This window comes from Hippocampus comes, unplaced genomic scaffold (genome assembly GCF_001891065.2).
Source record: "Hippocampus comes isolate QL1 unplaced genomic scaffold, H_comes_QL1_v1.1 scaffold327, whole genome shotgun sequence".
NCBI classification, from domain to species: domain Eukaryota; kingdom Metazoa; phylum Chordata; class Actinopteri; order Syngnathiformes; family Syngnathidae; genus Hippocampus; species Hippocampus comes.
Window position 1 is genome coordinate 1,296,915 of NW_017806221.1, and position 12,897 is coordinate 1,309,811.

Here is a 12,897-nt window from a genome sequence, read left to right on the forward strand (position 1 = left end):
TATTTTGAAAATCATGGGTGCATGTATGCCTCTCCATTGGTCAAACTGCTTGTCTTGGTCAAGTGATATGGTAGTTTAAAAAAAACAAAAAAGTAATCCCACAATCTTAGTTTTAAAAAAAAAAAATCATCTTTGGAGAAATTGTTCAGAAAGGGGGGAAAAAAGCTCAATGATGAGAAGAGCCTCCAACAAGTAAGCTGTATGGAAGACTCATTCACAGCCATCCCTATCTTCTCAGCCTTATGGCTGATTTTCTACAGGCGATTCTCACGCGCCAAGCCCACTCAGTGTAATACCAGTACATAGCAAGAGGCTTGCAAAATTGCTCTGGCACATGAAGACCAAGCAACCAGAATTAGAAGACAAGCCTAGATTAAAATTGTGGCAGAATATCCAGTTTGCCCAACCAACAAAAAAAAAGCATTGAATTCCTATCCTCTGCATCTTATTATTGTAATGTGCGAAATTCTGCAATGACGTCAATCAAAACAAAATTACTGAGCTGATTACATTCAGCACTAACTTGGGCTGTCATTCTCTGCCCTTACCTCAAGGTGGTACCAGCTCATTGAATAGAAACAAGCACTGGCCTTCCACTCATTATGACTACAGTCAGTGTGGGCTGTTTTACAGTTGGTTTTCATTGGCTTCAATGCCATTCTGTTCAAATATTACTTTCCAAATGTTTGCAAAAAATGTGTGGATGTACTTGCTGGGAAATGGGTCAATGTTGCAAACAATGTTGGTGAAGTGACTGATACTTTAGATCCTTCAGTCCAGTCTGGAGCGTCGGCCTCATGGAAACAAAAACATTTTCAGTGGGATACATTTTTGTGCACGGTTGAAGCCCTATCTTGTTTCACTACAAGAATAAGAATAAGGTGCATACAGGAAAGTTTAGCTTTCTTGCTTCTTCCGCTTGACATTACCGGTACTTACTGACTTATTAGTGACCTTTACATTCTAAGTGATGTGCGTACGATAAAAGAAGGCGAAACAAATGCAACCCGGCACCAGGCACAGCAAAGACTCAGGCACTTAAGCACCTCGCATTTAGCTGGAGGTTGAAGTGCATGAGTGCAAAATTCACCGCTTTCTCTTTACTGCCACTCTTCTGGCACAATGCACATGAGTCAGTGGTGATATAGTTCTGCATATAAGAGGCCCACTGAATCTTTTTCAAGTGCTGATGATGTGTACTTGTTGGCATCATCACCGTCACTGTCAAAGCCCACATTTGATTTTGTACCAGAGTGCACATCCGATCTGGTGCAGTCAATGATTCCCCAAGCTACTTGAGCCTGGTGCAGGGCCCAACAGGAAAGCTGCTATGTGGAGGAGTCTGCGGGACTCAATTCCTTCTTTCTCTTCTTCTTCTTCACTCTGCAGGGCTTGCAGAGGCAACACAGGATGCACGGGGAGGCCAGCAAAAGGAGTGGAGAGGTAATCAGCATCACAATGCTTACCCCAACCAAGATTCCCGCCACCTGAAGGACAACATACAGGAACCGTGGTCAGACTGACAAACTGACGCTAAAATATGCGTACATCACATTATCAAGTATACGTAGTGACAAATTCAAACACTCTTCAGTCTTAAGGTTAAAAAATTTGGAATTTTCATGAAAATTAGCCATGCGTTGGGCTGTTCAAAAAAGAACATTGTCCAGGATGCTCATTCCAATAAGGCTAGCAAACAAAAAGTCAACAATATATATATGTTTTTAAATATGGAATGCACGCCCAAAAATGAGTATGCAAGGTGACCTCCATTTTCCGCATTGTATTGTGTAGCCTACCTGTATGTCTTATCTGATTATTTCGTTATTGTTAGGCCTGTCATAACATTTTTTTATAACGATGTATTTTGCCAGAATCTGTTTTTTTTTTCTATGCCAACTGACACCAAGGACATTAGAGCATATAATTCAAGTTCATCCTTTTTTAAAGAGCAAGCATCTTAATTCTCAAGAATGTTGAATATTGGCACTGAAATGTAGCGCAATGAATAAAATAAATTGCACTTAAATATTCATACATCACAAATATAGCCAGACATCTGTACTATCAAGCAGACAGGGTGAAATGAGATTTCTTATCTCCTTCAGAATGTCCTCTTTCACCCGCTTGTACAAGGCTGGAATGGGTGTTTGGGAAGGCAATTCTACCTGCCTATTAAGAGTCGACAGCTTAAATGCTGGTTTCTCAACAGTGTTGAATGGTTGCATGTGTTTCTCTAACAAGCCAGTAACGCTATCTGTGAGGAGCTATAATTGTAAGCTATCAGGAAATGGATGGCCCTCCATGTCCAGTCATGTTTTTTGTTCCCAGTTGAAGAAACTGTGCTGATGGTTGTCTTAAATGGACTTTGAGGTTTATTGTGTTGCAAATTTCTTCATACAAAAGCATCACAACAGCTCGTTGATGAACACGAAGGCCCGATAACATCCATCTTCACTCCAAAATGTTCCCACCCTCCCACGGCATTCGAGTTTGGAACAAATTCCATTTATGCCCCTTAACTTGCTGTAAATGTATAAAAACAGCTCTTGCAAAAAGTTGCTTTGAGTATGCAAATTCTCCTTTCACACTGTTCATGCTATTTGTGTGTGTGTGTGTGTGTGTGTGTGTGTGTGTGTGTGTGTGTGTGTGTGTGTGTGTGTCGCCTTCCATAGCGACAAGCAATTTGAGTGTAGCGCCAAACAGAGATTTTATGCAAGAACCACAATAACAAAATAAGCAGAAAATCAACTGTAATCCGTTACTGGGAAAGGGAAACTCTTCCAGGACAACTAGACAAACATTCCCATTTGCAGGAGAGCTCACTGTGTTGGAGACATGGCGGGGTGGGGGGGTATTGTTCTCATGACAAAACATACAAGTATCAAGTTAGAGTAGCCAAATCAAGGCAAGATTGATATCCTACAGCTGGGGTGCCCATTTAAGAGATAGTGAGGTACCAGCAGGCAGTGTCGGTAGCGCTCATGACATGAACTCAATCTCGGCCAGTTTTAAGCCATTGATATAGCTGCCTGTCTACAGCAGTGAATAAGTGAAAACACACACACACACACACACACACACACACACACACACACACACACACACACACACACACACATACACATACACATACATACACACACACACACACAGAGAGCGAGCGATTAATGCAGTTATTCAAGGTACACCAATATATGTCTAGTTTTAAATAAATGAAATAAAATGGGGAGGTCATTTTGATTTGGTTATTTTATAAGTAGCTTGCATGTTGAAAAAAGTGTGGGCAACCTTGTCCTCCAGTAAACCTCGGATGCCAGTGAAGTGATCAAATGGGTGTGGTTAGATAGCATGTAATCGTCTTGACGACAGAAAAATGTCTCCAAAGAGATTTGTGGGTTGTGTAACCTGTTAGGCCAGGAAGTAACCCAATCACGAAGTGATGAAGTGCACTCTTGTGCTTGTGCAACTTTGCACACTCTCTGCCCCCGGGGGTTTCAATGGCATTCTAAAAGAGGTTGTAACCGTACCATAGCTTCTGCATAATATTTGAACTACAGTAAATCCTCAATTAGTTGCACCGTCACAACAGGACGCAGGAAGAAAGTTGTCCGTTAAATACTCTAGTTTTGTTGGCAGTACGATATCACTTGAAGGCAAGAATTTGGGATTTGTGGGATTATCTCCGATTCTTGTCTGATGAAGGGCTAACTGAGTACATGGAAATTTACAACAAATCCGAAACACAATGTGGCACACACGTCTTTGGAAAATTCAACATCAGCAACCTTAGTGTCATCTCAGTAAACTGTGCCAGGTCAGAGTTTGCAGTGTTTTGTTGGTTTCTGTCCTGCATTTCCTCACAGGCTGCATCTCCTGGGATCAAGTTTTAATGTTTGTTGTTTTTAGTTTGGACAGGTTGCGTGCTTTTTTTTAATCACCTGTAAAAAGACTAGCATCAGTGTATTCAAGGAGAGGCCGCTCTGGCTCCGCCATGCGCAGGCCCTTCAAGTTCTTGTTTTCAATATTTGTTCTTTTACTGCCCTTGTTTGAACATGAATTCCTGAATGGCAATTATATTTGTCTGTGCTGCTTACCTGCGTTCGGTTCCACATAACAGAGGCTCTGGAGTGGCCAAGTTTGTTCCTGCAAGGCCCTTTATCGTAATGCCTGAGGAAAATGTCACTCTGCAATTACAAAACGCACATGTTGAGACAAGAAAGACACCTGAAAAAGTGCTCTGCATTTTGGAACGAGACTCACATCCAGGTTCTGCAGACAGTACCAACAGAAGGTGTGTTTGCAGCTCTTGCACAGCATTTGTGCACAGCCCTGGTTCCGCTCGATGTAGATGCCACACATCGGGCACTGTTTGATGGGCGACTCAGAGTCGCTGCTGCAGGTGGTGCCCGCAGATGTTGTTCGAAAGAGACAAGAGATTAGTGGGGGAGAGTTTAGAAGAGCAAGTCATGGAAGTCTCGTGGGTATGTCAATTGTGAGACCTTTATTTAGTGGCACAGTGTCGGGTCAGTGCTCATGTTGTTCGATATTTTGGGGGTCGGAGGTATGACGGGGGAATTCTAAGCACGCAATAAAAGGACACCGCTACGGGTGAGGACCCTGAGCTTGGCGCATTGGCGATGTCTGAGCAGATTTAGAACATCTACTCTCCATAAAGGCAATCGTATCTGCTCAGAGGTGGCCTACACTCTTGACTCATCTGTCAATCGCACAACTGGGGCAGGGCACATCAGACTGAATACGATTTACATTCACAGTTTCAGACGCATCAGAGCGTGTTCACACTCATACTTTATAATTGGGTTCATTGGACCTGAACAAAGAAAACATTTTACATGCTTCACTTGAATCTGTCTTTTTCCTACACTCAGCTAACATGACTCTACAATTGGTTGGCGACAAATCGGAAGGTTAGTTCGTCGGGCTGGGTATCGATTCAGATTTCCAAATTCGGTTCGATTCAATTCACAAGGACCTAATTCGATTTTACTCACAATTTTAGTTTTGAACGGAAGACATTCTCGGAAGTAGTGCTGCAAATAGAAACTTCTTGCTCTACCTTGATACTTTAGTAAACATCGGAATCGTTACAACAAAAATTTAACTTGATGCAGTTAAATGAATTGTGAACAGATCAAAATAATAAATAATAATTTAAATCAATTCCAAACACAGGGAAGTATGTGTAAATGAAGTGTGGCAAAATCACATTGTAAAGTCATGACATTCACATTCATGTGACTCTCACAAAGTTTCAGTTCATTGCTGTCTTTGAGGGACTTTTTTTTTAACCTCCAAACTTCCACGCATCGACATTCAAGCTTGTTGACGCTGATTTCAGTGCTTCTGCCATGCTGTTTTGATGTGCTACTCTCATATGGTGACGAGATCTCACGCGACACAAGAAGTCACATGAATTTATGGGTAAAAGAGACATTAAAAGGATCGATTTATGCAATGAAAAGGAAAATCAATTTGATAAATCATCGTCTTTTTTTTTGGAAACACAGCCTTATAAGTTTGTTAGTACCTATATAGGGAGTAGAGCGTATGAAAAGGAAAATCAATTTGATAAATCGTCGTCTTTTTTTTTTAAACACAGCCTATAAGTTTGTTAGTACCTATATAGGGAGTAGAGCGTCTGCCTTTTGGTTTTCACAAGGCAGTGACGAAATCCCAGAGTTTTGAGGGTAATAGCTCATAGCAACACAAAAATAACTTTTTATTTATTTTTTTTTTTTTGGGGGTGGGGGGGGCGATCTTTTTATGTACTCATTCACATGACAAATACAAATACGATTTCTAATGTGAACACAACCCGTCCATGATGTGACACGTATGCGCACAAAGTACGACGTTGAGTGACGTGGACGAATGGCGTGCAATGATTTGGCCAAGGTCGACATGTAAATGGAAAATTAAATTCGGCCTAAAACCTCTATCAACTGTAATCTGGTGGTTATTGCAGCATATAACTTCATCAGGGACGAAAAACCGTAATTGGTGATGTCTATGAGTACCAGACATAAAGCGGTCATTGTCAAACTTTCACGGTATTAAAAATAAGGTTTGGAAGCTGAATGGCCACACTTGTGTTGTATGAGGTCCTATAAAAACTCTGTCATTGTCCAAGTATTTGTTCTAGACCAGCTAAATTAATTCCTGTTTCATCAAACTGCAGTGAGGCATGCTTCACTGCAGTAAACAGGCTCCTTCTGTACAGGGAGTAGCCTGGCCATGGGCGGGCACCCTCCCTTTGGCTCAAAAGCAATGGAATCACAATATGACTCAAGTGACATCAATCAGTCTGGCAGAGGCGCAGCTCAGCGAGCTAAAATAAAGTCGAAGCTTTGGCTCAAATGCAATGGAATCACAACATGACTCAAGTGACATCAATCAGTCTGGCAGAGGCGCAGCTCAGCGAGCTAAAATAAAGTCGAAGCAGGGTGGTTCGATGTGGATAAAAAGATGCACTAACTGCTGGGAATAGTCTGAAGTCAACGAAGCAAAGCCTTGAAACTTGTTTGCAATTCATGCACAGCTGTATGGTTCCTTCCACACACAGCACTTGGTGGTTCAATGTGGGTAAAAAGATGCCCTAACTGCTGGGAATAGTCTAAAGTCAACGGAGCAAAGTCTTGAAACTTGTTCGCAATTCATTCGTTCCGGCACAGCTGTATGGTTCCTTCCACACACAGCACTTCAAATTCCGCGCCTCTCGGACTGACCTGCTTTCACCAAAGTGTGACTTCATGGGTTGTTGCTCAGGACAGGTGTGGCTCCCCTGCCAGGGTCCTCTGCAGCCGGAGCAGAAGATGGTGTGACATGTCGGGCATGGCACAGCGGAGGGCTGGCCCTCAGAGCTCAGCGGCACGTCGCACCCGGCCTGACAATCAAGCACCGGACACCAGGTTTTACTCGGGTCCAGCTTCACTCCTGTGGAGAGCACATTACATATTAGTATGAATACGCTTAGAATGTCTAAGGTTATGTTACATCCACACCTGCGTGGTCCCTTGAATTACGAGTGGCATTTTTTCCGTGACCAAGCTTGGAATGACACTTACTCTCATATCAAATACATTTTCCCTATTGAAATGAATTGAAAGGCAATTAATCTGTTCCAGTTCCCCCAAAAACAGCAGTTTTGGTGGGGAGTTGTTCTTTTTTTTTTTTTTTTTAAACTCAAAATGAATGCAAAAGTGGTATAACACATCCATGACTTATTTGTTACTTGGCATGACAGTAGATAAGAACACATCTTACATTTTGGAAGTGACTTGCATAACTAATTGAGCTAATTTTCACATTCACATCTCACAATGAGTACAACTACATGCCTTATTGACAGAGCAAATTCGCATTAATCTGTTCCAGTTCCCTAAAACAGCAGTTTTGGTGTGGAGTTGTTGTTTTTTTTTTTTTTTAACTCAAAATGAATGCAAAAGTGATATAACACATCCATGACTTATTTATTACTTGGCATGACAGTAGATAAGAACACATCTTACATTTTGGAAGTGACTTGCATAACTTATTGAGCTAATTCGCACATTCACATCCCACAATGAGTACAACTACATGCCTTATTGACAGAGCAAATTCGGTGTGTACAAATGTATATTTCTCAGCTATAGATGTAACAATATGCTCATTATATTAGTTGTAGTTGAAGTAACGCTGTAAAAATGCCCCAAATCATACTGAGAGATGTCCTTATTGCTGATGAGTGATTTTATCTTGTTTAATTGCAAACTATCAACCGCAACAAGAAAGATTATGATGAAAGTCACATTTTTTTAATAAGAGTGAATAAATATTGTCCTGTGATGCTTGGCTGGCAACCAAACCAGGGTGTATTGCTCCTCTCATCTACAATCAGTTGGAATTGGCTCCAGTCCATTAGCCATACGAATAAGGGCAGCCGTTATGGGCGGAAGTTAATCATATGATGTATTAAATTAGGGGCTCTTCGACAGTATTCAAAACAGAATTGTTGTTGTTTTTCATCCAGTTCTTTGCATTAAATAGCCGTTATGGACGGAAGTTAATCATACAATGTATTAAATCAGGGGCTCTCTGACAGTATTGTTGTTGTTTTTCATCCAGTTCTTTGCATTAAATATCATTAGATTGTGAAGGTGGTGTTGTGGCCGGTAACGAGGAAAACTTACAAAAGCCCTTCATGTTTTCCTACCTCTCACAGCCGCTGAAAATATTTTCCACCCAATGGCATACCAAAAAATGCAAATTACACTCACATCAACGTAGTTTGATCATATTCAAGGATTTCCCATTTCTGACTAGGTAGTTTGAAGATGAATAAAGTTTCTGTACCCTCCAGGAGACTAGGGCAAAAGCTGAGAAGCAGGGGGGGAGGCAAAAAAATCAGCCAGCCCTAATGCAATGTTCCAAGAATGTGAGGCTCAGTGGTGCTACGTGGTGTCGCCTCCAGCTAATGTGCGACCTCAAATAGCCCCGTGCCTGTCGCTTGGCGTCAGCGCACTTGCACAACAATACAATACCCACCTCTCTCAAACTTCAAGCGCTCATACAGCTTAGTCTGATCAGCAGAGGCCAATTCGGCTATCTGGAAACAAAGACAGAACAACCTTGTTTATATTTGTACTACATACGGGAACACGTGGAATGCATTTCATATCACTTCATATTAAAGTGTTCTATTTAATCAAAATTCATGCTTCTCTGTGACTTTGGATATCACCTCATGTTTGAATAAGAAAGATCAATTTAACCGGTTAACATGAAACTAAAGTAATCTTGTCCACACCATTTGAAACTAATCAACCTATGTCGGTTACACTGTATATCTATTTTTAACGGTTTGGTTACTTTCGCTTTAGACCGTGCCTCTGCTGGTTAACTACCGCGCTTCACTTTTCTTTCATCAGAAGTAACGGGGTACAATGTAATTGAAAGTATACACAGCTTTATTCACAAGTTTAAAAGCATTCATTTTAGTTTCCATTGTTATGAATGAAGAGGCATACCTCAGAATCAAGTAGCACCCCAGTGTTTCTGCAAGCCATATCAGGACAGGTGATGGCCGCCCCCCCACCCTCCTTGATGCTCAGCTGAACATACTGCTGCAGACACTGGACGGAAAGAAATATGGCAGCCCGAATCATTACATTCAATAGAGCAAGACAGTCTTCTTTCAATGACAATGTGCATGCATGTTAAGTTGAGGGTTCAGATAAATCCTCCATGAGAAAGCATCGAGCACTTCAAAGTGATGTTACTCAAGCATGAAATTACGGAAGCTTAGTTGGGACTGTGCAAGCATTGAGTTGCACAACTGGGAGATTGATTTGAGGAACATGAAATAAAGCATGTCACAGAATGTCTGTTATTGAGGAACATTCAAGATTTAATCATCTGCCTTATTATAACACACTACAAAAAAAAAAAGTCATGTTCCCCAAACTGAGCTCGAAAAATAACAGTCAGCTTTCTTCAAACGGAGTTACCCAAGTTTTAGACTGTCTCTCAAGTTCAAGTGGTTCTCCTAACATAGATGAACAAGGCATTCTCAGGCTTCTGCGTTCACGACAGGAAACAATTTAGAATTATACCTTTGTACCTTAATTAGGTGAGAGCAGACCCTGTCTCTAGGAGATCATAAACAGGCTGAGCGCCTCTGACTTTGAGTGCGACAGTCTCATATTCTTTGGTGTGTTGTGACAACAGTACGAGCAGAGGGCACACACTTTTCCCCAGTCTAAATATATCATGGAGGCACAATTCTTTGTCTCGAATGACTACAGTCCAAAAAAATAGTTAGGTTTCCTGTGTGGTCCTAAATGCGCCCCCTCCCCCCACCGCCAAAAAAAAAAGTATTTGTAAAGATGTTCAGTTCTACTTACAGATGTACAGAAGACGCATGCACAGCTGCCCCTCTGCCCGGTGTGGAACTTGTGCTGGTCATGCTGGAATGAGGTGGTGGGAGATGTATGACGGCGTCACGCTGCTTCTAGCTCCTCTTCTGCAGACGGAGGGGGAGGGGAGTAGCTTAGATGTTGGTGACGGGTTTATAGAAAACGGCAAAGAATTAAATTCTTATTTCTTCATATTTATTCAAAACATATTCTGGTTACCCTGAACCAATTTCACAAAGAGAAACATTGGCAGTGGGCTCAAAACATATTGAGACCAATTTCCAAACAGTTTTATTTACTGACGGATGAAGTTCTGGATGACTGGCGGACTGTTGTTGTTTTGGGTCAGGATAAAGGGGAGTGTTGACCCCTTGCGGATGCCTGAAGATGTCAAAATGACTTCTGTAGAATAAGTGAAGCATCTAACTGACCATTTCCTGCCATGGTATAAAAGAAGAACCGTGCCTTCTGTGGTCAAAATAGTTGACGCTTAAGCGGCACAAATGGACACCAATGAAGAAACACTTATGGTGTGGCAACTATCATCCCTGAGCTCAAGCCTACTGAAAACGTGTGGAAAATCCTGAAAAGGCAAATCTATGTGGGTGGACTGCGGGGTACTTTCAAATGGCAACAACTGAGAGGCAATTGTTGTCTTCCCCAAATGAGATCTAAGCAGAAAGTATCCTTGGATTTACTATTTCATCTATGAGAGAGTTGCTACGTTGTATCAAAAAGGGTCCCCTAGGATGACATGTAACTTGAGTGATAGAAAGATGATTTTTGGTTGAAACAAAACCATTTGGGCTTTTTTATTGTTGTTTTTTTTTTTTTAAGTGTTAGGCTCAAGAATGCATCAACATAGTCACATGGTGACCATGGATCGAATTTACTAACTTCGGGTTGAGATACAACATCTCCATCAACTGAGCTAAGTTCCCTCAACACAATCCTTTTACTAGATATTTTACAAATTGCTTTTTATTTTAATTAATAAATTATGTGTTATCTGATGATCAAGTCCCAATTGAAAATGTTTTATTTTGTGTGGGATTTTTTTTGTTTGTTTGTTTATTGTGGGTGTAGGCCATTAAGTCATAAGTGGAGAAACAATGCTTTTATCATCTTTGCAGCAACAATGAACACACTATAGCGTAACCAAGGAAACTGCAGAGTCAAATTCTGGAGTCTGCGCGAGCAACTCTTCCAATCACATACTTTTCACAGAATGTTCCCTGCTTAAATCAGGCAGCTGAAATTGGCTGAGAACATTTGAACGAATCCAGCCAGTAGTGACCTACATTTTTCGTAAGTGATCTTTTATGATCTGTTATTGATCAGCGGTGGAATAGATCCTCGTAACTGGTGTGGCAAAGCATGGTGGCAATTTCATCCTTATCAAGCATACGCACGCTGCTAGATGTGTTGAATGGAAAATAATAAGGGGAAGCAGAAACAACATTCTGGTTTGGTAACAACCACAGTCAAGTTTCATGTTTAGCATTTTCAACCTCACCATTCTGAATACTGTAGCTCCATTTAAGTGGAACCCAAAGATGGAAAAAAATATTCAATGTCAGGTACTGAAATAATAATTTTTGAAGACTGAGAATAACTTCACAGATATTTATATGTACAGATTGTCTTGGATTACAGAAAGGTTTATTGTTGCATCTTCATTCATAACGTAACCACCACAAGTGCTTACAAGTACAGGGTGTACACAACCTCTCACCCAAAGTCAGATGGGGTATGTTCCAGCTCGCTGATGTTGGTTGACTTAAGATGTTTTACTAATTTCAAAATAAATGTTCCCATTGCAAAATCATGTGAATTTATTTCTTTAAAATATTTAAATGAAAAGGCAATGTTTTATGAAAACAAAATTAAACTAAAATAAAATAAGACTGTACAAAGAGGGAACAGGAAACAATTTGTTGGCCTGTCTGGTCAATTGGAGGAGGTACAGCAATTAATTGACAACTATTTTGATCATCGAGTAATTATTTTAAGACCTTGTTTCACCTAAAATTGTCCAAATCCTTAGAATTGCAGCCTCTCAACAGCAAATATTCTCTGATTTCTGTAATCCGACATGAAACCAGATCGATTATTTTATTGTTGTATCAAAGTCCGACATTTGCACAACTCAGATATTACTTGGAAAAACAATGATCAACATTTAGGCCTATTTTCTGACATGTTATGGACCAAACCAGTAAGTGACCCATAATTAATTTGCATTTGAACATTTTCCACACTGTCAATTTTAAATAAGGCCCTGTTTTGAGGGGGAGGGGGGGGACGAAGGATTTTTTTTCTTTTAATCATATTACCGGTAATTACAAAAAAAAATCTCAGATGAATTGATTATTAACATAATCATTAGTTGCAGTCCTAACAGTGATTTCCATGACAGTCATCAACCATTTACACTCACAACCACTAATTAGCCTACCATGCATGTTTTTGGAATGGGGAAGGAAGTGCACTTTCCAGAGTAAACCCACGCAGGCGCAGGGAGAAAATGCAAACTCGGACCCCAAATCTCCAATTCCTCCTTGCATGCCTACATGTGTGTGATCTGGTTTATACTCAAATGTCGAAGTTGAATTTCCCCTTGAAGCAGTAAAACAAATTACAATTTGACATTTCTCATTGGAGGTTCTCTGTTGTGTACATCAAAAATGCAAAATGGAATCCACACTAAGCTCCAAAGACAAGAACTCTAACATTCTTGCCACTTATTGTCAAACTTGACTGTCTTGTTGTGGAATTCCTTTGAGTTTACAAGGTGTGCGACTGACCCAAGCAGTCAGTGAATTGCAGTCGTCCCGGTGGCATTCCAAGAATCAAATCTGCCTCTACTTTCAACAGACAGTCCCTGTTTGCTGCAAGAAGGCAACTGGGAGATTACAGACAATTTCCAAGGCAGCTCCCACTCACTACGGCTGGGCAAAACTGTTCTATCTAAAAT

At 40.8% G+C, this 12,897-nt stretch overlaps 1 protein-coding gene and 1 long non-coding RNA gene across 2 annotated transcripts; both read right to left on the bottom strand.

The window, feature by feature from the left end:
• Positions 1-119: 119 nt before the first annotated feature.
• rnf144b (ring finger protein 144B) lies at positions 120-9,931 on the bottom strand. The gene is made up of 7 exons (XM_019856229.1): positions 9,909-9,931; positions 9,033-9,137; positions 8,551-8,611; positions 6,750-6,957; positions 4,264-4,396; positions 4,098-4,187; positions 120-1,487 (listed from the first exon to the last, which is right to left on the bottom strand). Exons 2-7 carry the CDS (start codon positions 9,069-9,071, stop codon positions 1,329-1,331), a joined length of 690 nt encoding a protein of 229 aa, XP_019711788.1. The 5' UTR covers positions 9,072-9,137; positions 9,909-9,931; the 3' UTR covers positions 120-1,328.
• Positions 5,302-5,739, bottom strand: LOC109507074 (uncharacterized). Its single transcript, XR_002166403.1, has 2 exons — positions 5,643-5,739; positions 5,302-5,551 (listed from the first exon to the last, which is right to left on the bottom strand). It is a non-coding gene; the product is annotated as an uncharacterized LOC109507074 (long non-coding RNA).
• Positions 9,932-12,897: the final 2,966 nt, after the last annotated feature.

Coding starts and splice junctions, on each gene's coding strand:
- rnf144b (XM_019856229.1), bottom strand. CDS start 9,071: ATGGCTTGCAGAAACACTGGGGTGCTACTTGATTCTGAG. Junction 8,612..9,032: donor GGGTGCTACTTGATTCTGAG/GTATGCCTCTTC, acceptor CTTTGTTTCCAG/ATAGCCGAATTGGCCTCTGC. Junction 6,958..8,550: donor GCGCTTGAAGTTTGAGAGAG/GTGGGTATTGTA, acceptor TGCTCTCCACAG/GAGTGAAGCTGGACCCGAGT.